Genomic DNA, 25,173 nt, shown 5'->3' with positions numbered 1-25,173 from the left:
ATTCTCAAAATGAGACCAAAAATTTGTTAGTTTTTTTTTTCTTCTGAGACAGCATTTTGTTCTTTTATCTGAGCTGATCTTAAACTCAGTAATCTCCAACATCAGTCTTCCAAGGAGCTAAGATTATAGGTGTGTGCTACCATGCCTAGTGCATTCTGTACATTCTGTCTTTAACATTGAGAAAATAATGTAAGAAACTGTTCTGAGAAATTACAGGTTTTTTTTTTTTTTCAGTATTGGGATTTGAATTTGGTGTCTTGTGAATGCTAGGCAGCCACCCACAGCCCCAGTTCCAATTAAAGACTTTTGCATTTGTAGATGTGAAACTTGAGAATTGAATTTCACCTTGTAACTCCAGCTTCAGGGTATCTAATGCTCTCTTTTGGCCTCTATGGGTTTCCACACTCCATGTGCACACATAGCCCAAAATAGACACATACAGAGGCACATAATTAAAACATATACACAAACACAAAAGTAAAAGGTTGAAAGTGATTGATTGGAACCATCCCTATCATTGACCTTGGGCCTCTATATACCTATGTGTACTTGCTTTTATCTTATATTCACACTAACACACACACACACACACACACACACACACACACACAGAGAGACATACACACCCTAAGTTATTCATTGAGACACTTTTTCTAATATTTGTTTAAATAAAATATGTGAGTTGCTAGCATGACGTTTTATTTCCTATTTGAATAATAATTAAGATATTTAATATAAAAGCTAAAGTGGTAGGTGTTGTAATTTTTAAAAAGGGCCATGAGAGTTCAAGTGGAGGGATTTTTTTTTTTTTTTTTTTTTTTTTTTTTTTTTTTTTTTAGTTAGGGGGAAAGGATCGTAAAAAGGGGAAAGGGGAGTGGGGAAGACCAGTCTCTGGGGACAGAAGCAGCAGGAAAGAGAAGTTGGGGGGCAGATAGAGGAGGGGATGGGAGGTGGGCAGGACCCTTTTAAAAGGGAACATATTGAATAGGCACAGGTGGTGCTCTTAGTGGCAGCAGTTGAGGGCATATCTTGTCAGAACTCCAAAGGCAGACCAGTACAAATGCCTAAATACTAACAGTAGGAGTAATGAATAAAAATTGTTCAAATGTTGAAATTATATGAATGAAAGAATATGTGGTTCTTATTAACAGACAATAGTATCAGATTGTTCCTTTGTGGCATCATTGGCTATCAGTGCAGCTTATGAGAGACGATTCAATAAGAAATTGATTACCAGGTAAATTTTTGTGTTTGTCTTTCATATAATTATTTCTTAATTGGAAATTTAAAACTTAGACCGTATGCATGTAGAAGGTGGAGAGGGCATATCATTAGACTATTATGACCCTCCTGTGTTGGTTACACAGATGATTCCTGATGTGAGAACTTCTTCTAAAGCAGTAAGAACATATGCATACGTAGCAAAGTAATGTACATGAAATGTGTTTTGAAATTGATGTAATCAAAGGAGAAACACGTCCTATTTATACTTTTTAATTTAAACTATATAGTAAGTTAGCCACTAGATACCTGTAGTCATTGAGAAATTGAAATCAGTTATTTTGAGTTAAGATGGGCTGCAAGTGCAAGTTGTACACGAGATCTTGAAAACTTAGCATGCAAATTGTAGAACTGGAAAATAACTCAAGTATTGAGTATATTTTGAAATCATAATTGGATTAAGCAAATATGTTATTAGAATTAATTTTATTTTTAAATTTTTTTGTTTGTTTTTATTTTTGGAGACAGGGTGTTTACATTGCCTTGGCTGGCCTGGAACTCACTGTGTAGACCTGGGTGGCCTGGAACTTACAGAAGTCTACCTGCTCCTGCCTCCCTAGTGTTGAGATTAAATGCTTTTTTCATCTTTAACTTTTAATATGACTAACAGGAAAATATAAAATGGCATGCATTTCTATTGATTATAACAGCTTTAAAATGTATGGAAATGTTTCTGAATTTTTTTTTAGTTTTTGAAAGTTATATTAAGTTTAAAACCACTCAGTATAAATTATAACCAGTTTTTTAATTAGCTCGTCTTAAGAATAAAAGATAAAGCAGATAGTCCTTAGTTTCAGTTATTTGCTATATAAAGAAACAACTTGGAATGTGCTTGATTGGTGCAGTATATTTTAAAAGAAAATTGGTAGTGGAAGTTTTTACAGTATCTCATTGTATAATTAAAATTTTTTAATGTGTATGGATAGATAGATATTTTGCTTGCATGTATATCTGTGCACCGCATGCCTTTTGTGCAACTTTGTTATTTATTAATTACATGATTATGGGTGTTGCGCCTTTAATCCCCACACAGAAGTTGTCTGTGCCAGGAGTACAGTGCCCTTAGAGATTAGATGAGGGTTTTGGATCACCTGGATCTGGAGTTACAAATGGTTATTAGTCACCATGTGGGTGCTAGGAACTGATCCCAGCCAGGTACTCTTCAAAAGCAACAAGTACTTTTAAGGCTGAGCCATCTCTGAAGGGGGTTGTCCTTCTGTGTATATGTTTCTCTTATTGGTTGATGAATAAAACACTATGGCCAATAGAGGCAGGGAGATAGGTGGCACTACGAGAATTCTGAGAAAGGTAGGCCAGAAATAGTTGCCATGTAGCCACTGGGCAGATAGGATGCACCCTAGGCATTCTCCGGTATGGAAATACTTAGATTAATAGACATGGGTTAATAATTAAGGCAGAGCTAGCCAATAAGAAGCCCAAGCCACTGGCCAACAGTATTATAATTAATATAAGTCTCTGAGTATTTATCTGGGGCAAGGCAGCTATGGAACCAGATGGGAAATCCTGTAACACATTTCTCTAGAATTCATTATATATTTTTAATTTTATGTACCTTTATTAGAATTGTGCTTAATGCCTTAATTGTGACTTAGTGAAATGATCTTTGTTTCTTAAAACCAACGATAAAAGATAATTTAAACTGGCTTAAAATATGTTAATTCAGTATGTAACTTGTTAAATCATATAGTTAAAAATTGAGCACTATAGACTGTAGCTCAGTTAATAAAGGGCTTGCCTAGTGTACACAAGGCCCTGGGTTCAATCCCCAATACTGTATAAACTTGTCATGATAGAGCACACCCATAATACCACCACTCTAGAAGTGGAAGCAGGAAGATCAGAAATCTAAAATCTTCCTCTGCTGTATAGTTAAGAGCCAGCCTGAAGTATGTAAGACCTTGACTCAGAATATTCTGAAAATTTATGTTCTAGTGTATGATTTTGAAGATATTTTCTTAAGCTAGGAGTGGTGATGCATTTGGGAGGCTGAAGCAGGAGGCTCATGAATTCCAGACCAGCCTGGCTACATATTGAGACCCTATCTCAAAAGGAAAACTAAAACCAAGAAATATTTAAAATATTAAAATAGTCTTAGGTTCATTTTTATAAAGTTGGGAAGAAAATATTTATAAATGAATAGTATGTTTAAATAAAATATAAAGTCATATATTAGTTGATGTTGAATATTAACATTGGTGTTTTAATATCCATTTTCCTTTCCAAAAGCATAATTTACCCACAGAATAAGGATGGCGAACCAGAGTACAATCCCTGTGGAAAGTATATGGTAAAACTTCACCTCAATGGTGTCCCAAGAAAGGTGAATGTCTCTGCTTTCCTTCCTAATCCGTACTTCTACCTCCTCTTTCTTCACCTCCTTACCCTTGACTCTAGAAAGGAAACAAACAAAGAAAAGCTGACCATGTAAAGATTTTAAAAGTCAGTTTGGTTGATTTGAATATGTGGTAAATTGTACTTACTACTACCAATAGATTTCATTTGTTACTAATTAAAAATAAAAGAAGTATAATTTTTTTCTTCTTCTTCTTCTTCTTCTTATTATTATTATTATCATTATTATTATTATTATTATTAATTCAAGTTAGGGAACAGGCTTGTTTCACATGTAAGTCCCCTCTCCCTCTCCCTCCCCTCACCCCCATTCCTTCTCCCCCACCTCCAACCTACCCCCACCCCATCCACCCACCACTCCCCAGGCAGGGTAGGGCCCCCAACAGGGGCTCCACCAAGTCCACCAAATCTTCCTGTGCTGGGCCTAGGCACCTCCCCATGTGTCCAGAGACAAAGCGCATCCCTTCAAGTGGGATGGGTTCTCAAAGTCCCCCCACACACACCAGGGCAAAATGCCAGTCCACCTCCGGAGGCTCCCAGGAGTGCAGGGGCCTTCCCATTGGCATCCATGATCAGGGGACTGGATCAGTCCCATACTGGCCCTCCCAAAGAGCGTCTGGGGTCGATATGCTTTCCCTTTTTCAGGCCAACTGTTTCTGTGGGTTTCTCCAACCTGGTACAGACCCCTTCGTTCTTCATTCCTCCCTCTCTTCAACTAGGTTCCAGATTTCCGCTCAGTGTATTTCTGTGGATGTCTGTCTCTGCTTCCATCAGCCACTGCATGAGGATTCTAGGATAGCATAGAGAGTAGTCATCAATCTCATTCTAGGGGAAGGGCTTCTAGGCTATTCTCTCCTCCACTGCCCAGACTGTCAGATCGTGTCATCCTTGTAGGTCTCTCGAGATCTCCCTAGTTCCAGATCTCTTCTCGGACCTATAGTGGCTCCCTCTGATATGGTATCTCTCATCCTGCTCTCTCTCCTCTATTCTTCCCCTGAAGTATAAAATTTTTAAAGATTCGTTTTTTAATTTGTGTGTGTGTGTGTTTGTGTGCATGCATCACATGTGCAGGTGCCTGTGGAGGCCAGAAAAGGATGTCAGAGCCCCAGGAGCTGAGAATTATAGGTCCTTGTGAGCTGTCTGATATGGGTACTGGGAACTGAACTCTGGTCCTTAACCACTGAGCCATCTCTATAGCCCCATAAAGATATTTTCTTAATAGATGTGTTTCATTATTTTGCCCAAATGGTCTTCAGTTGGTCTCAAGTGATCCTTATGAGTAGCTGGAGCTACAGATATGAGTACTAAAGTCTTTTTAAAAATTGGTTTCATATACCTTATGTAAACTTCTAATAAAGAATTGCTAATGATTAAACTTTTTAAACCTGACCTAAATTTTTGTTTTGCTTCCTTTTGCTGACAGGGTATGATTAATGTATCCCATCTGGCCTCAAACTTGTAATGCTCTACCCCACTCTTCTTGAGAACAATGGGAAGGCTCTTTAACTTTTAATTAAAAGGAAATGAGGATCAGCCAGATAGTTTCATGGGTTAAAGCACTTCCCTTGCAAACCTAGTGGATATGAGTCCAATCCTTGGAATGTAAAAGTAGGAGACAGAGGTGACCTCACTCCTGCCTTGGCATGTACTTACACAAATATACATGCATCATGCACATTCACACATAACAATAATAATTTTTTTAAATTATCAATTAATAAAGGGTTAGTGGCACATGATTTTACTCCCAGCATTCAGGAAACAGAGGCAGGCAGGTAGATCTCTTGAGTTTGAGGCTATTCTAGTCTACATAGTGAGTTCATGCCACTTGACTACATAGTGAGACCCTGAATCAAGAAAAAAAAATCAGTAAATAAGTTCATTGATTAAGGAAACCTGATAAAGTAAGTCTGTTAAATCAGAGGAGTTCATAAATAATCATAACACAATATAAGAAGCCTTTATTTTCCCTTGTAAAATATATGCAGCTTTAAACCACACAATTCTGGTATCTTTTAGCATTCTGAACTCCATAATAGGGCCTTCCTTGTATAGTTAGCATTCTCTAGCACTTGTCTACTCCCAGTTCCATGCACCCAATTCAGCATCACCTAGGAGCTTTTAGAATTTCAGAATTTCAGGCCTTCCTTCAGATGTACTGAATCAGAGTTGCAAATTTTTTTTAAAGATTTACTTATTGTTTTATGTATGTGGGCGCTTTGCTTTCATGCAAATCTGTGCACCATGTGTGTGCAGCACCTGAGCAGGTCCGAAAAGGACCATCAGATCCTCTAGAGCAGTGGTTCTCAACCTGTGAGTTGTTACACCTTTGGAGTCAAATAGCCTTTTCGCAGGGGTCACATATCAGATATCCTGCATATCAGATATTTACGATTCATCACTGCAGAAAAATTACAGTTATGAAGTAGCAACAAAATAATTTTATGGTTGGGGTCACCACAATGTGAGGAACTGTATTAAAAGGTTGCAGTATTAGGAATATTGAGAACCACTGCTCTAGAACTAGAGTTAGACTATTGTTAACTGACATGTGAGTGCTAGGAATAGAACCCAGGTCCCTAGAAGAGCAGTCAGTGCTGTTAACCATCAAGCCATCTCTCTTGTCTCCAGAGTCTAGTTTTAACAAAATTACCTGGTAACTGAGGCTGAAAATCATTGTTTCAGAGCTCAGTAAAACTCAAATCTTAGTGTGCATAGAATTACCTGTTGGCATTAGTTACTATGACTCACCCCCAAGTATGTATATTTTGGTAGAGCTGAGGATTGAATTTACGAAGACCTTGTTCATGGTAAAGCAAAAGTTTTGTCTCTAGGCTATATTGACTCCCCAGTCTAACACACAGACACACACAGACACACACACACTTACTTAAATTTTGAGAAAGGAGATCACTGACTTACATGTTATCCCTGTACAGACCTGTACCCATTCAGACCTTGAACTTGTAATCCTGCCTCAGCCTTTGGAGCAGCTTAGACTTCAGGCCTGTATCACCTGCCCTGGCTCACTTTCTCATTTAGTGGGTCTAGGATGAGTGTTAATCCTGATGCTGATACTGTTGTTTGGGAACACTTTAGAATCACTTTGATTACTTAAAAACCAAAAAATTTTGAGTAAGATAGTAACCTCTTCTTCAAGAGTCGTAATGTGTTGAGCATGGTGGCATATATCTATACCTGGCACTCAGGAGGCTGAGACAGGACGATAACTAGTTAGAGGCCAGCCTGGGCTACATAGCCTGTCTTAAAGAAAAGTTTTCAAAGTAATAATCTTTGTACTGTTCTTAGATTAAAATTCTTCTTTTATCCCCATGTCTTCCAAATCATTTTTAATGTTAATTAGATACCATATCTTTGTGGTATTGCTTGCTCAGTTATTTAAATGTATTTTTTAGCTATAATATTCTACTTTTACAATCATATATAGTATTAATCTTTATAGGGTTAGGTCAAAAATAGCAAGACTTTTATAATTTTAAATATGTGTATATTCTAAAATCCCCAATAGTTTTGATTTTATATACATACATACACATCTGTCATATATAATTAGTGGCTTACTTGTTGGTGAGATTAGCTCGTAAGACTGAATAAAGACATTGTATTAAAATGATGAGCATTTTATAAAGCTGTTGTTATATTGTGACTTTTATTGATACCAAAGTTGGCTTTTTTTTAAATCTTGAGATTTAAAGAATTTGTTTGTTTTACTTAAGGAAGGTAATGTTCTCTTTCTGCAGGTGATAATTGATGATCAGTTACCGGTTGATCATAAAGGAGAATTGCTGTGTTCTTATTCCAACAATAAAAGTGAATTATGGGTGTCACTTATAGAGAAAGCATACATGAAAGTTATGGGAGGATATGATTTTCCAGGATCCAACTCAGTAAGTCATGGGTATATGTTACAGACACACACTGCCTAATATATCTTAAAGTTGAAAAGTTGTAGATGGTTTTGTTTATGGGAAAATAAAACAGGTTATTAATCCCTGAGAAATGTGATCAGTTTCCCTATGATAAGGGAACATATTTTCTTATGTAAAGATAGCACATTGTATAAATTATGTGTACAGTAAAGCCTAAAATATATGTGTCTGCTGTTACATTGAGATACAAAGAAGTGTGCATTTCCAGGTCAAAGAGGGGTGAGTGGGTATCATATTGATAGTCTTATGTATATCGTTGTTAGTTCAGGTACAAGGAATTGTTTTCCAGCCATCATTAATCTGTAAAATTGAATTGTGTGCCACAGGGTCCTTCATTTGCATGAATAAACTATTAGATTTAAGCCATAAATTAGTCAAATTGACATAAACTTTAAATTTTGATAATAACCAGCCTTAGAAGTAGTATACATTTCTTCATTGTGTGTCTATAATGTAACATTTATAAAGTCACCTCTTAGCTGGATTTTGGTGGCACACTCCTTTAATCCCAGCACTCGGGAGGCAGAAACAGGCGGATCTCTGTGAGTTTGAGGCCGGCCTGGTCTACAGAGCAAGTTCCAGGGGGGGGAGAGGAAGAGGAGAGAGGGAGAGGGGGGGAGAGAGGGAAGGAGGGAGGGAGGCTGGCAGGGAGGAAGTGAAAAAAAGAAAGTGAGAAAGTCACCTCTTAGGGTTTGTAAGAATGAGTCAGAGCCAGGCAGTGGTGGCTCACACCTTTAATCCCAGCACTCAGGAGGCAGAAGCAGGTGGATCTCTGTGAGTTCGAGGATAGCCTGGTCTACTGAGTGAGTTCCAGGACAGCTTCCAAAGCTACATAGAAACCCTGTCTCGAAAAACAAACAAACAAACAAAAAGAATGAGTCAGTGGGTGATGGCATAGTCTTTGGGAGGCTTAGGTGAGATTGCTGTAACATTGTGGTCAGACTGGGCTACATAGTGACTTCAGGATGAGATATAAGAAGATCTTGTGTGCATAGAAAACATGAATTTTATAAATTGCAAATCACCCATCATTTGTACTTGGGAAGTTTCCTTGCCTAAATCGAGTCCTTCACTCTTCAGGATCTTACAATGCATGGCAGTGAATGTAAAGGTCATACTTAAAATAGATATTAACAGTTTTACTTCCCAACCTGCACATTCAGTTATGTTCTTTCAGATACTTTTAGGTTAGCTTTGTAATTCATTGCTTGTTTTTGTTTTTGAGATGGTGTCTTTCTGTGTAGCCCTTGCAGTCCTGGAACTGGCCATATAGACCAGGCTGGCCTTGAAGTCACAGAGATTTGTCTGTCTCTGTCTCCATCATGCCACCTAACTGATTGCCTTTTTAAATTCAACTTAGAGAAAGAAAGAGTAGGAGTGTATGTAACATGTTAGAACTGGCTGTCTGATTGTAAAAATTCACTGTATGGTAAAAAAACAAAAAACCCCAAAACAAAACAAAACAAAACCCCAAAACTTGTCATTAAAGCAATCTCTTGTGTTGCATTTTTGAGTCTCACCATATTTACCATAAAAAATCTTTTATAAGGTTGGATAGATAGGTTAGCAGTTAAGAGCACTTGTTGCTTTTGTAGAGAACCTGAGTTCTATTCCCAGCTCCCAACATGCCAGCTTCCAGCTGTCTGTAACTCTAGTTCCAGAGGATCTGATAACCTTTTCTGGCCTCCATGGGCACCAGGCACACATGTGGTGCACAGACATACATGAATGTAGAACACCCATACACATAAGTCTTTTAAAAATTCACTTGAGTTCAGAGAGCAAAAACGCAACTTTATCTTCAGATTTATACCTATCAAGATCATTATGCCAAATCAATAGCTCTTCTGAGGATTTATTAACAACCTAAAAACACTGACAGTTCTGAATTGTGTTTATATTTTAGAATATTGATCTACATGCGCTGACTGGGTGGATACCAGAAAGGATTGCGATGCATTCAGATAGTCAGACCTTCAGTAAGGATAATTCATTCAGAATGCTTTATCAACGGTAATTGTGTTTCCTTCCCTCTCTCCCTTCCTGTTTAAAGGCACCATGCTTTATTTAGGGTAGAGATTCCAGGACCTGTCACCTTTTGTTTTTTGAGAAGTATGGGTGGGCTTGCAACTAACTTGTGATCCTCCTGCCTCAGCTTTCTGAGTGCTGGGATCACCTATGCACAGACTTTATGTGTGCCCTACCATCAGCCTTAGTTATCTTCAGTAGTGGGCACAGTTAATCCAAATTTTAGATAATCTAAAGTAATTGAATGTGGAATGTGTACTTATCAAATTTGAGGGAAGGTCGGAGAAGTCTTGAGAGTTTAAACTGCAAGTGGGTAATTTATATGGAGGTTCTGGGAAATTCTCCAAACCATAACAAACATACAGTATCAAAAGTAAGAAACACTGTTATTTGGTAAACAAAGCCAGATCTCTTTTGGAGATGTAAATTTGGTATTTCACATCTGCATCATTATTTGTAAGGTGAAAATTTAGCACTTGTTCTTCACTGATAGGCTTATGCCTGGGAATTAAGTTGTCCTAGAAAAGAAAAACAATAATTCCTCTGTTAAAATAGCCAGTTTTTTAAAAGTTCCCAAGTTTTCATGTAAGCCAGTAGACAGTAAGAGAGATAATGTGATCAGAGGTTTAAAATGTGTCTTCCTCTAACTTCTTGTCTTTGGGCCCTTTGCAGATTTCACAAAGGCGATGTCCTCATTACTGCATCAACTGGAATGATGACTGAAGCTGAAGGGGAGAAGTGGGGCCTGGTTCCCACACATGCATATGCTGTTTTGGATATTAGAGAGTTCAAGGTTAACCCTTATAGTTTTATTTTTTTCTTGGTTGATAAGATGTTATAGTGTTACAACAATGATCAGAATTTTAGAGTCATTGTACTAATGTAAGCAACTTGGCTTCTACAATTGGAAATTAGGAGGTGCAAAGGTAGAAAATGACACGCAGTGACAGTACAGATAATGACAACAGAACAGAATGCCATTACACCTTTTCCTTTTCCATAAAAGTTACCACAGTTGAGACTAATGCACAGCACTGAAGGTCCCAGGTGGTATGTTGGTATTTTGGGTTAGTAACTGTAGAAAGCTCTAGGGTATAGAAGATACATATCTGTGAAAGGAAATGTAGGAAGATGGCTAGGAATAAGAGATACCATTGGGTCTGTGTGCACATGCATTTCTCTTCCTTGAAGTCTTTGCATGTTGTCAGGCCTTTTACAACCTTTCTCAATATAATATGTCCTTGGGCTAAGGTCTTCGAATGTGTGACTTTATTACTTCTCGGGCTATTGTTATTTTTAAATGAAAAATTGATGAGTTCTCTGTAGTAGAAGATACAAGTGCCAGATAGAGAGATGTGATCATTCAGCAAAAACAGTACCTGTTATTTGTAAATTAAATTAAGTGTTAAGTTGGCACACAGAAATAAGTTATTTAGTCCAGGATATAATCCAAGAAATTTGTCTGTGATTTTGTTGTTTATGTAGACATGAGATTGTATTTACAGAAGCCTAGATGGTATGGTCTACTACAGAGCTAGGCAATATTGTGTCTGTCTGTCTGTCTTGCTCCTAGGGCAAGAAATTTATATGAGATTAAATCAAACATGAGAAAATGGCACAACAGGAGACATATGATGTGTGAAGCTGTTGTTAGCTTAAGGCAACAGCATACAGTTTAACAGTTAAGTCTTTTTTTGAGACAGTGTTTTGCCATGTATCCCAGGCTGGCCTTGAACTCTAATCCTTCTGCCCAACCTCCCAAATACCGGGATTATAGGTACATGCCACCATTTGGACAGGGAGTATATAAACTAATGCCGTAAGTATTTGTCATTAATAGATATTGTGTACTGTACATAATTATATGTACTATACTTGTTACAGTTGACTGTACAAGTACAATAGGTTTGTTTTTACAAGCCTCACAATAAAAGAAAAACAAATTTTAAAAAAGGTTTAAAAAAATTCCAGAATTCTGGAGACAGGATAAGAAGCAAATTAAAGGCCAGCACGGGCTCTATAGGCATCCAGGGATATGTAATAAGATATTTCAAACAACAAATATGTAGTACTTAACAGTAGTAACTGTTACTCATAATATTTTGACCAGTGGTTGTGTGTTCAGTTCTGAACCAACAAGCCTCCTAGCTTATTTAGTTACAAGTGTGTAATGTAGTGCACTCTGACATTAGGATGGTAGCAGGAATTTTCAGATCCATTATAATCTTATGTGATCAGTGTAGTATATACGGTCCATCACTGGCCAAATGTTTTTGTGACACATGATTGTATGGGAATGAAAGGCAACGTGAGCCTGCCACAACATTTAAACTTTGAGTCCTCCACTGGATGATGTAGCTGAGTAGCAGAGCACTTGTAGCAGGCATGAGGTCATGGATTTAATTCTCAATCCTTAGTAAAACTTGATCTCAAGGCTTTATGAATTAGGCTGGATTCCAACACCAACCATATTGTATAAGATTGTTTATTTCCTTAAACATGGCAGTAAAATTGAATCCTTAAAGCAAAAAGTAAAAAAGTTAATGTAAAGTAGGAAAGCCAGAAGGTGTGCCTGTTTTAGAATTGCAATTTTATACACACAGGAAATGCTGCAAGTAACAGTTACTATCCAGTCCTGAGCTCCTTTTCTTGTTAGAGCCTCCTGTGAGGTTGGTATCAGTGCAGTGTGAAGAATAGTAAGAGAGTGGCATGTGAGGATAGTAAAACAACAGCCTCTCTATTTGCAAACTAGTGCCATTAGTTGTATAGTGTTGATTACTTAACAGTGATTCTAAAAAGATTGAGACATTTTATTAGAGTATGTGTAAACAAAATAAGCTGTGACCCAGGAATCCTTTTTTCACTAGTAATGTTCCCTTTCAGATTGCAGATGTGTAGCATTGCTACCCAGCTTGAGCAGATTTTATAACCCGTAGAGTAACCAGTTTAAGCTTGCTTGTGAACTTCATGCTGTCAATGTGTTAAAATTGAAGGCTTTAACTAGTGTTATCTAATTGTGTATAAGTTTGAAACTTTCCTGGATTTGTCCTTTATTGTGTATGTGTGGTTTTATTTCTGCTATATTTAGTCTTTGAAACATTTACTCAAATCTGACCCCCCCATTCCCCTTTTTAAAGACAGGGTCTTACTATGTTGCTCTAGCTGGCCTGGAACTCAGAGATCTGCCTGCCTCTGCCTTTTAAGTGCTGGGATTAAAGGCATGTGCCACCATACCCTGCCAATTTTGACTTTCTTCTGAAATGTTACTATGCCTGTAGGAGTTCTTTTCACAGTCTTAAAGCTTCTTATAATCTCATTTGTGATTTTTATTAATACATTCTTAAAAGTATTTATTGTGTGTGTATGTATCTGTATCTAACATGCTTGCATGCTCTGTGATCTTCAATCCCATTTCCCATCCTCCTTCATTTCTATGTCTTCTCCTGGAGGGAATGTTCCATAGTTTACTCTAAGGCACATCCCTGGTTCCAGCCCCTTTCTTTTCAGTCCACAAAAGCCTTTCAGCATTTCTTAACCTATCTTTCTCCTTCGCTGGAAATAACTAGAATTTATATGTTGCAGCATATGCCAAATTTTCTTTCTAAGATTCTCTTACATTTCTTCCTCTGTTCTGGGCCCCTTTCTGTTTATCAATAAAAATTTTCAATCACATGCCCTTGAATGTTTGTGATGCCTAAGATCTGCCTCTGAAAAATTTTGCGTAAATTTCTACTCCTTTATGCTCCCCTTTTAGAAAGTGTTGATGTGAATTGAGAGTTGACACTTGATAAGTAATCAAAGTTTATTCTAAGAGGATTATAACTAATAATATGGTAAATCTCTTTCAATTTAATGGTATCCTTTGTTATTTTTTTGTTTTGTCTTTTAATATAGGGCTTGCGATTTATCCAGTTGAAAAATCCTTGGAGCCATTTACGCTGGAAAGGAAGGTACAGTGAAAATGATGTGAAAAACTGGACCCCAGAATTGCAAAAGTATTTAAACTTTGATCCCCGAACAGCTCAGAAAATAGATAATGGTAAATATCTCTTTGTAACTTTAATACCATGTGGGAGTGGGAGGTGTGTATGAATACATGTGTGTGTTTGCAATGGAGGTCACAGTTCACCATCAGTTGTCTTCTTCTGTTGCTCCCCACAATGCTTTTTGAGAACAAGGTGTCTCACTGAACAAGGAGCTTACTGATTGGCTAGCCTGGTAGCCAGCAAGACCCCAGGATCCTATGGTCCTTGCCTCCCTAGCACTGGGAATATAAACACACACTGGCATGCCCAGATGGAACACGGGTGCTCAGCTTGTGCAGTAAGCACTTTACTGACGGAGCCATTTCCCCAGCTATTCACTTCCTATTTTTATGTATGTGTTTGCCTGCATGTATGTGTGCGCACCAGATGTGTGCAGTCTTTGCAGAAGTCATAAGAGGGCTTCAGATCCCCTGGAACTAGAGTTACAGATAAGTGTGAACCTTTGTGTGGGTGATGGGAACTAAATCCAGGTCTTCAAGAGCAGCAAGTGCTCTTAACACTCAACTATCTCTATAGCCCCTCCAGCCCTTCAGTATCATTTCTACTAACCTGTTTTTTCAAGATGAGATATACCTGTCTCAAGAGTTTTCCATTTTTATGTGTTTTGCCTGCATGTATATCTGTGCACTATCTGTGTGCTTAGTGCCCTTGGAGGATCCCTTGGAGGTGCCCTTGGATCTCTGAAACTGGAGTTAAAAAGAGTTGTAGGCCATCATGTGGGTGCTGGGATTGAATCTGGGTCCTTTATAAAGCAGCCAGGTGCTCTTAACCACTGACTCTTCTCTCCAGCCCCTTATTTATTACTAAGATATTTTTTTTAGATTAACAAAGACATTTAATTTTTAGGAATATTTTGGATTTCCTGGGATGATCTTTGCCAGTATTATGATGTAGTTTATTTGAGTTGGAATCCAGCTCTTTTTAAAGAATCAACTTGTATTCACAGGTAAGCTTTTTATACATTTTAGAGTGATTCATAATATTCTCTACATTTGAAAGATTTAAAAAACTTCAAAATTTATGTGAAGATGGAGGGGTACTCCCTGAGCCTAGACACAAGGGGTTGGGCCTAGGCCCTATCCCAAAGGATATGACAGTCTCTGAAGACCCCTACGGAAGGCCTCACCCTCCCTGGGGAGCAGAAAGGGTATGGGATAGGTAGGGTGTTAGTTGGGGAGGAGGGGAGAGAGAGGGAACTGGGATTGACATGTAAAATAATTTTTAATTCATATAAAAAATTAAAAAAGAAAATATGAATATAATAAATCACCCACTTCTGTGGAAATTGAAAAAAATTATGTGGAGAATGGGAATGGGGTTTTGCACATGAGTGTATATGCCTGGGAGACCAGAAGAGGATGTTGGATTCTCTGGAGCTGGAGTTAGAGGCAGTTATGAGCCACCCAATGTGGGTGCTGGGAATTGAACTAGGGTCATCTACAGGAGCAGTGCATGCTCTTAACCACAAGCTGTGTCTCCAGGGCCTAGTCTCCACATTAAAGATTTTAAATACAATGATCAATTCAGAAGGACCATCTACCCCTTTTTTGTCATTCACAGTAGAACATTTTTCTATATTACTTATTTTAAAGGATGAAATAAAGGAATCCTGATATGATAGCCATGCTGACTAATGGTGGTGCATGCCTTTAATCTCACTCAGTCCTTGGGAGGCAAAGGCAGAGGCAGGCAGATCTCTGGGTTCAAGGCTCTCCTGGTCTACATAGTGAGTTCTAGGACATTCAGGGGTACACAGAGAAACTCTGTCTTGAAAAATAATAATTGCTAAAAATCCTGATAGCTTAATTACATTTGAAACACTTTTAAAAGTAGTGTTTAAAAGTTTAGCCATGGGCTAGAGAGATGGCTTAGCATTAAGAGTTCTTATTACTCTTGCAGGGAACCCAGGTTCAACTCCTAGCATCCACATAGTGGCTCATAATCATCTATTAACTCCAGTTCCAGAGAATCAGATGCCCTCTTCTTCCACAGGCACCAAACACACATACTGTGCTCATATATACATGCAGGCCAAACATTCATACACACAAAATAAATATCAGAAAAATTCATCTCTTAGATATATGAAAAATTTAATTATTGCTGTCTTTTTGTTGATTTTATCTTTTAGTACTTGGGATGCTAAACAAGGACCCGTGAAAGATGCTTATAGCCTGGCCAACAACCCCCAGTACAAACTGGAGGTGCAGTGCCCACAAGGGGGTGCTGCAGTTTGGGTTTTGCTTAGTAGACACATAACAGACAAGGTAGGATATCTTCTGATGATACAATCACCACTCAGAAATTCTTTCAAGTATAATTAACTGTTGGATCCATAGTTTTATAACTAGCCAGTTCCATTTATATTATAGATGGTCTGAAAATAATGTTTTTCTCCTCGAGTAAGTGATTATTATCATCAGGTAAATTGTCTTATTTTATAATTAGACTCTTAAGTCCTAATCAGACTTCTCTAGAGGAGAAGTTTGCTTTTCAGTAAGAATTTGAGTGTTTATATGTACTTTAGAATTTATGTTAAGATTAGAATATTCTGGAAGGGATTTGGAAAGGTTGGATCATTAGTTTTGATTGTAGAAAGGGTAACTATAATCTTAATCATTCACATAGTAGTCATTTATTCAGAAAAGCACGGCTTCTATAGAACTGAGTAGCTGAAGTATTCTTGAAAATGAGTTCAGTGAGCATTTAGAATAGAGAACATCTTTACTACATTTTCCTAAGCACCTTGGGTTCTCTGTGATTTTAGGATGACTTTGCAAATAACCGTGAGTTTATCACAATGGTTGTGTACAAGACTGATGGCAAGAAAGTTTATTACCCAGGTAAGTTCTGTTGAGCAGACATTGAAACATTCTTATTTAGATAAACTGAGTTATGTACTACTTGTATGTAGATGCATGTAGAAATCAATGATAATTATTCTGTTAGACTAATAAAAACCAGCAAAACAGATTCGGTATTTAGTTCTTGTTTTTAATTTTGAAACTTAGAATTTGGGTTTATATGTTCTGATACATTATCATTGGGACTTAATTTCTAAGATGTGCAAAGGTCTATAAACCACCAAAAAGAGAACAGAGGGAAATTGACATAGCTTAAGATCATCTTGTGTTTAAAAAAAGCATTGAGTTTCTTCTAAGCATTTATTAGTTACAGTCCCAAATGAAGCAATTTTGAGAAATGATGATGGTTTTAACTTGGGTTGTTGTAGATTTGTCTTTCAGTGGGGTTTGTATAGGACTTGCTGAGTTGATGTAGGGGGTACCCTGGAATCCATGGTGATTTCGGACTTTTTGGTTAGTAAAAGGTGTAGTGGTTACCAAGATGGGTAAGAATTGGTCAGATTGCAAAGAGAGAGCAGATTATGTTATAGAGTAAAATCAGATGTTAATTTTTACTTGTTAAATTTGAATTTTGAGTAGGGATATGAGGTAGGATAAGGACTTGAGGTGCAGATTGATGAGGTAGAGGCATATAGGTCACATATGAAACCTGTACTATATAAATCCTTCTTGAAGAGAGTTGTAGATAGAGGCTGAATGCCCAGGACCTGACCTTTAGGTTATCATACATCTTGAAGCTGGGCAAAGGAGTTTGTACTATTACTGGAAAGCTTGATGACAACAATTGATGATATAGTGAAATTTGATAGAACCTAAGCAAAGGTATTCCAAGAGAGAAAAAAGAGAACACCTCTGTTTCCTGCTGTTTGAGAGGTTAGAGAAGATGCAGTTGGACTTAGCATCTGGTAGTCATTATTGACCTTGCAAGAACAGGCTCAGTAGGAAGGTAGCTCTAGAGAGGATCAGAATTAGTTGATGTCCTTCTTTGTTCAGTCACAGAGGAAAATGAGAATTCTTCACCATTATACTGGTTATAGAAAGCACTAAACCTACCAGTTTAGTGCTCTCAGTTCTGCAGTTGGCTTGACACATAAGGTCAGTGGTCTATACCAAGTCAAACTAGCTATTTTCAAATGTTGATCATTATGTAATCAAAAAACAAAAAACCCCGGGGGCTGGAGAGATGGCTCAGAGGTTAAGATCACTGACTGCTCTTCCAGAGGTCCTGAGTTCAATTCCCAGCAACCACATGGTGGCTCACAACCATCTGTTATAAGATCTGGTGCCCTCTTCTGGTGTGCAGATATACATGGAAGCAGAATGTTGTATACATAATAAATAAAATCTTAAAAAAAAAAAACAAATATTTTCCTACCATGAAAATTTTATGATTTCAGACACTTTTATTACCTCTTTTGCTTTAAAAAACTAGTTAAACAGTGTTCCCTCTTCTATGTGTAGTCATTTTTCAGAATACTTCTAGGGTTACAGTTTTATTTTCATTACACTAGAACAGGCATTTTCACTCTCATTAACAAAAGAATAAACAGAGACACTGATTTCAAACTTCGCCCCTGGGCTGGTGAGATGGCTCAGTGGATAAAGGTGTTGGTGGCCAAGTTTGGCATCCTGAATCTAATCCCTGTCACCCATATGGTGGAAGGGGAGACTGACTCCCTCAAGTTACTCTCTGACCTCCACACACATTGTTAACAAAAAACCCTTTTAAAAAAGCCCCACCAAATCATTAGTGAAAGGAAGATTAGATTAGTGGTTAAGAGGAACTTTAAGAAGCTAATTTAGCCAGGTGGTGCACACCTTTAATCCCAGCACTTGGGAGGCAGAGGCAGGTGGATCTCTGTGAATTCAAGGATTGCCTGGTCAACAAAGAGTTCCACGACAGCCAGGGCTGTTACACAGAGAAACTCTGCCTTGAACCCCCCCCCCCAAGAAGCTAATTTAACATCCTCCAAGGTTTATTTAGTTCTAAGTTGGGGGTGTGTGCTACATAGATGTCTTTATATACTTATTGTCTTTTTAAAAAAAATGTTAACCTCAAAAAAAGCTAATCCTGGCTTTGAAAATCTCTTCTGTAAACTCACTGTGCAGCTGACCCACCTCCATACATTGATGGGATTCGGATCAACAGCCCTCATTACCTGACTAAGATAAAGCTGACCACACCTGGAACTCACACCTTTACCTTAGTGGTTTCTCAGTATGAAAAACAGAACACAATTCATTACACAGTCCGGGTAAGAAATTGACCAACCATGAAACAAACCATGTAGTGAAAAAGCATTGTATGTAATAGAGTCTATGATAGGTTCTGCTTTACATGTGGGATTATTTGAAGATTTTGAGATAGGGCCTTGCTATGTATGGCCTTAAGCTCACTATGGACTGGCCTTGAATTCACATACTTTGACCTCAGCTTCTAGCGTGATAGGGAAAAATTTTTTTTCTAAAAATCATTTTCTGTAAAAATGTGAGTCGTACTTTGAATAACATTTTGAATGAACACATACATTTTCATGATTTATTCCTGAGATAATGTGGTATATTAGATTAATAAATGCAATTAAATGACAACTTTCAAAGGACATGGTAGTGGAAGCACACACCTGTATCCCAGAGGCGAGAGGATCTCAAGTTCAAAGCCAGCTTGAGACCTTGTCTTAAGCCTCCCAAAAAAAACAAAAACAATTTTGAACTATATTTACCTATACTGCTCAGTTCATTGTTATTTTGTTGTACGTAGATTTGTTTGTCAAATAATAAGTTCAATTTGAATGGATTTTTAATAAGAGACATTGGGAACTTTGTCCTAAGTCATACACAGTGACAAAGACAAGATCCTCTAGTTGCCAGTTACTTAAGTCTGACTTGATCCCAAGTTGATTTTTAGCTGTAGAATAGATCCAATGGATTCCCTTAACACTTTATAAATTCCTATGATATAAGTTCCTATGATGTTTCTCAGAATAACTTTTTGTACAAATTACCATTTTTTTTAAATCTAGGTATATTCAGCATGCAGCTTTACTTTTTCCAAGATCCCTTCACCATACACCTTATCAAAACGGGTAAGAAAGTCTTTGGGTTGTAATCTGTCTCAATGTTCTTTTTAGCCTTTTGGAAATCCATTTCCTTTCACACTCTCGTTAAAACACTTTCTGGGATTTTACAGAAATCAAGGGAAACAAGTGTTTGCTATTTTGGTTAGAATAAAAGATCATCAGTGGAAATAGAAAACAAGTAATCCTAGAGAAAGGATTAGTATAACCTTGCTTGTTAAAAGTCCACTTGCATGAACTCAGAGAATTTGAAAATAGCTTGCATTGTGGGTAAAATAAAAGTGCAGAAGTTTCTAGGGAGAATTCCTGGTGGGAGAACAATTTAATAATTGAGTGAGAGGTGGAGTATAGTAAAGCAGCCTGGTTGGATGAAGACTTAGATGGTCAGTGACAAAGATTGAAGAAACAAACTCAAACCATGGTGGAATCAGAATGTGAAATTTTGTTAAGACAAACTTTATTTTGTAGATTAATGGAAAGTGGAGTGGTCAGAGTGCCGGAGGATGTGGAAATTTTCAGGAGACTCACAAAAATAACCCCATCTACCAATTCCATGTAGATAAGACTGGACCGTTACTGATAGAACTGAGAGGACCAAGGTTTGTGATGAGTAGCTGCCTTGTTTTCTTTCTGTGCTGACGATTGAACCTAGGGCCTTGTCCGTGCATGCTAGGCAACCACTCTACCATTGAGCTATACCCTCATTAACTTAAAATCCTTAGTTTTAAGTTAATGAAGATATATTAAAACTGACTTTAAGAGAACAAAGTTTGGAAACAAATCTGTGCAAACATAGGCAAAGGATTTATGATAATGATGACATTATACAAAAGAGGTCAGCCTTCAGTATCCATGTGTAATAGTAATTTAACCTATCTCACACCATGCCTAAAAATCAGTTCTAGATTACAGACTAAATGTTCAAAGTAAACAATAACTTCCTGAATATAATACAGATGAATATCTGGTATGAAATACAGTTCAACATTTTTTTTCTGTGAATGAGTAAGTCTTGGAATGCTATACTAACTATTCTGTTAGTGCTTTCTCCTGTTCTGTAGGGTTTTCTGTTGATTACAATGACAATATTTCATTTAGAAATTTATGTTAAATGATGTTTTATCTTTTATATTATTCCTTGGGAAGCCTGTAGTTTAAAAAAAAAAAAAAAGTCTAGCCTGGAGTGATGGCTCAATGCCTTTAATTCCAGCACTCAGGTGGCAGAGGCAAAGATTTCTCTGAGTTTGAGGCCAGCTTGATCTACATAGTGAGTTCTGGGACAATCAGAGCTACTTACTGAGACCCTGTCTCAAAAAGCAAAAAGTCTGTTTTAAGGTAAGCTTGATGCATTATTAGTCTTTATGGATTTGATTTCAAAACTAAATAGAAATTATGTTTCAGAGTACTGTTTCCTCTTGGTAAAAATTGAAGCATATATGCATATACATTCTTGGATAGTTCACCCACACTTTACAGTATGTATTTGAAAGTTTACTAATATAGGAATGCTGTTTGATTTTAATGCTAGGCAATACAGTGTTGGATTTGAGGTTGTAGCAGTTTCCATAATTGGAGATTCTGGTCCTCATTGTTTTCAGAGGAAATCTAGTGGTGACTATAGGTAAGTTGGCATTTTGTTTGTGTTCAGTGTATACTTTATTATGTAACACGATGGTCTGTAAACCTTATCTTATTTTCCCTGAATGTAGGTGTGGATTTTGCTACTTAGAATTGGAAAATATACCTGCTGGGATCTTCAATATCATCCCCAGTACTTTTTTGCCTAAACAAGAAGGACCTTTTTTCTTGGACTTTAATAGTACTGTCCCCATCAAGACAACACAACTCCAATGATAGAGAATCCTCAACTATTACTGGATTCTATACTTAGCAGTCATCAACTCTTCAGAGACAAATCATGACGGTAAACCGTCAGAATGGAATTCAAACAGAAACAGGTTACAGTGGAATCTGGTACTTGTCATGGTGTTTGGTAAGAACTGTACATAGTCAGAATTACCTTAATCATCTAAAGGACTGTTTACATGGTTTTGTGCATACAGAGTTGGCATGTATTTAGGGCTACTTTGTATAAAAATTATGATTATAGATTAGATTCAGCTATCACTGTGAGATGCTTTTGCTAACAGGACAAGGGAACTGAAACAAGATTAGAAAGATGAGGGTCACAGATCCCCTGAATGCAAGAGCAGGCTATTTTAGTATCTTGAAATAGTTACATTATGTTTCCCATTTTTACAGAGCAGGTGAGTTTAACTTGTTCATGTTGAACCCCACCATACATCTTAGGCAACTAATTACCAAATGAATGTCATAATTAATTTTAAATTTTAATTGTGTCTTTAAATGTTTATTGTTGCCTAGATGTTATGAGAGAATAAAGCTTTAAAAAGTACTATTTAGCTTAGCATGAAGATGCTCAGGCTTAAGAATGAAGATTGTCAGTGTTAGATACATTGTATCTCATCCATTGTAGAGAGAACTGAGGTATAGTTATTGTTGCTGTTTTAATTCTTAGCAGGTTGGTGAATGTAGTAATCTGAGACTGGAAATTTTAAAGTTTAGCGTGTAGAGTTTTTAAATTGCTCTGTAGTTGGTGCTTTCATAACAGGGATTTGGAAAGTCCTTGAGAATTTAGTAGGTGGTGATGGAGTTATACAGCATTCATAAAAAGTAAGTTGCCAGGAATTAGTGTTGTGTAAATTCCCATTTGTTTACATAAAAATCATCAGTACAGAATGATGCTCAAGATTTAAAAATTCTGAAAAATAGGATGGGATCTGTCATTGTCTCTACTTTATAATTATCAAAACTATTTCTACTGCCTTTAATTGAAATAAAATATTTATACTTATGGAAAGTGTCTTTAGTTTAACCTTCAGAACTTGATTTATTGGATTAATCTACTGTATTCCTTATAAAAGATAGATGTGCATGAAAATACATGATTCAGGGATAGCTTTTACTTCAGTAGTTGGAAGATTTGTATCAATGAGATTTCACTTGGCCATATAAACTTGAAATAAAGTCAAAAGAGTAGCGAATCCCAACATTGCAGAGAAAGTAAGAAGGCCATGATGGCAACAGTGGCCCTGCTTTAACTTGGAAATGTGAGGAGCACTGTGAAACAGGAGCCAGGTCAAAGGTTGTGCATTCCCAGGCTGATGGGGATGGGGAATTGAGGTCAGAGGCCAGATTATGAAGCCCCAGTGCCCAAGTAAGGGATATAGTACTATGATTCCCAACACAAGAAAATTCTATCTTCTATTCCCTGCTGTAAATGTGTGACTCCCACTTAAAAGGCAAATGGAAGAAACAACATTCAGGGTGATAGGTGACCCAGAAATCCCCCGTGGTAGATCCTAAACATTAAACTACACAACTTTACCTCACAAATGTTGATAGGAAGGAGAAATAAACAAAGTCTCGGCTACAGGGAACAGAGCAGTTGAAAGGGACTTCTGAGAACATTAATAGGCAACACTAACTGGGCACTTATCCCACAACACATTTCAGTATGCAGCATATACATTAAAATCTGATACTCCTTTGAAAAAGTGCCCAGGTGTACCACAAATTAAATCAGACTGACAAACCATATCACAGGATGTTAGCCCCTATCCCACCCCTACCCCCACCCCAGTGAAGCTGAGTGTCACCTGTGGGCTGCCTGCCTGTCTCTCCTTGGTGCACACCTGTGTAACACCATGCATGAGTAGAATTCGAATCCAGACCTTGGGATTGATCTTAAATGACCAGGATTACCATCTTACCTGAAAAAGAGAGCAGATGCCCACTGCACTCTATGGGCTTTCTTAAAGCGATGGCATTTCCCAGAGTAAGACAACAGCAGGCTTTCTCATCTGAAGTCACAAAGTTTTCTTAGTTTTTATTACCCTCAAGGTATTAAAACAAGTACAAAATAACCTTGTAATTAGGATACTGTATCCATCAATAAAAAAGGAGAAACCACTGTTGTATGAAGCTATACATACATGGCTAAAATATACAAGCTGTGACAGAATTAAGAGACAATTAAGAAATGGAGGAGGGGGTGCTTTTTTCTTCAGAAAAGCCAAATCAATAAAACAGGACAGATAAAATACAGTGCCCTAAATATGCATAACCATAAACACTAAGTCTAAACACACTATTATCATGGCATCCATTGCTTCTATTTACCAGCCTTTGCCAGTACATGCCCACTCCCTTTCCTAGCTTTAAGGACCGTTTCCTCTAAGGAATACTAGGTGCAGCATAAACCTTAAATAATTGCAATTATTGTAGAAGTTACAGCCTACAGAGAAATTAACTTCTTGTCAGTCTAGATAGAACAGTGGCAACCATTCTTCACATGCACTTGTCTTAGAATATACCCCCCCTTGGCTGGCAGGCTAAAGTCAGGCTATAGAGCCTCCCACAGCCACAAATCCCCTCTATGCTATGTCCCTGCAACCTCATTACCCATCCCCACATTGGCATTCATTCACCTTTCCCACCCCCCAAAAGTGCAGTTCATGGTGGCTTTCCTAGGAAATGGTTTTAATTGGTGTCCCAGAAGACATGCTTTTTTTTTTTTTTTTTTTTTTTTTTTTTAAATCCCCCTCTGAGCACCAGAGGTGATGAAGATGAATTGTGTTCTTGGCATTGTTTTTAAGCTTTCACTAGGTCAAAACAATGTGTTCTGAACACTTGAGTTTTTGTGTGAGTTTGAAAATTATTTTGGTGCCCTGTGATATAATGGAGAAAACATCTCAGTTTCCCCAAACAGAGGGGGCAGAGGGGATAGAGATGTAGGCTGGTGACCCCAGTCTGGCTAAGTGTCCAGTTCTCCTCCTGGCTCAGGTTCTTTCACAGAAACTAGTTATTGCTTCCACACTGCCGCTACAGGGAATGTTCTGCAAAGGCTGTGACCCTGGTCACAGTTTATCTGCAATGGCTCTGCTCTGAAAAACACACCAGCCCAAGAGCTCTTATCAGAGGGAAATTCTTCAGCCCTCAAGATCACTGAAACTTGGTTAGTGCAGTTTAGAGTAAATGCATACTATTTGGCTTATGTTAAATGATTATTGGCACGATGTTTCTTGAGTTTCATGTATAAATGTGATTTGCACATGGGTCATAGCCATCCATAGCCATCCATTGCACATGGATCAGCCAATCTGCACCATTTTTATGTCAGCAATAATCCCATCTCTTCCTTTTGAGCATTGTAGAGAGAGTTGCTTCATACGGGTTTCCAAGGTCTGGCCCTCAAGGGATGTGCTGCTTTGGCTCCTGCCCCTGCTACCACCACTGTTGCTGTTGCCGAAAATGCGGTTGTTGTTGGCTTTGTCACTCGTTTTATTCTCAGCCCCTTCTGCTCTGTCTCCTGTAGAGATACAAAGGTTGCCAAATGGGAGTTGACAGTTCCAAGAGTACCATAGGCACTGGCATCAGCCGCCTGAGCCCTCTGCAGTTCCCACGCCACCCACCATGCATCTCAGGGGTTCTCCAGCACTGGGTGATACACTGCATTTATTCCTTAGTGTGT

General features: G+C 37.8%; 2 protein-coding genes across 5 annotated transcripts in view; one reads left to right on the top strand and one right to left on the bottom strand.

Moving 5' to 3' along the window:
• Positions 1–22,495, top strand: part of Capn7 (calpain 7) — a 41,324-nt gene extending 18,829 nt beyond the window's left edge. The window contains exons 8-21 of one of the 4 annotated variants that reach the window (XM_027389523.2): positions 1,152–1,237; positions 3,529–3,622; positions 7,416–7,562; positions 9,511–9,617; positions 10,305–10,425; positions 13,527–13,671; positions 14,525–14,624; positions 15,810–15,945; positions 16,446–16,521; positions 18,652–18,797; positions 19,566–19,628; positions 20,088–20,218; positions 21,148–21,240; positions 21,329–22,495. In XM_027389523.2, the coding sequence (XP_027245324.1) occupies positions 1,152–1,237; positions 3,529–3,622; positions 7,416–7,562; positions 9,511–9,617; positions 10,305–10,425; positions 13,527–13,671; positions 14,525–14,624; positions 15,810–15,945; positions 16,446–16,521; positions 18,652–18,797; positions 19,566–19,628; positions 20,088–20,218; positions 21,148–21,240; positions 21,329–21,473 (1,590 nt within the window). In that variant the 3' untranslated portion in view covers positions 21,474–22,495. The other 3 variants (XM_035452605.1, XM_035452604.1, XM_035452606.1) reach the window with 3 other exon arrangements.
• Positions 22,496–23,504: 1,009 nt separating this feature from the next.
• Positions 23,505–25,173, bottom strand: part of Sh3bp5 (SH3 domain binding protein 5) — a 65,574-nt gene continuing 63,905 nt past the window's right edge. Inside the window, exon 9 of the mRNA XM_027389524.2 lies at positions 23,505–25,011. Coding sequence (XP_027245325.1) covers positions 24,794–25,011 — 218 coding nt within the window. The 3' untranslated portion in view covers positions 23,505–24,793. The remainder of the gene's footprint in view (positions 25,012–25,173) is intronic.

This window comes from Cricetulus griseus (genome assembly GCF_003668045.3).
Source record: "Cricetulus griseus strain 17A/GY chromosome 1 unlocalized genomic scaffold, alternate assembly CriGri-PICRH-1.0 chr1_1, whole genome shotgun sequence".
NCBI lineage: Eukaryota > Metazoa > Chordata > Mammalia > Rodentia > Cricetidae > Cricetulus > Cricetulus griseus.
Note: the sequence above shows the minus strand (reverse complement) of the source record. Positions and strands in the feature narration are given on the sequence as shown.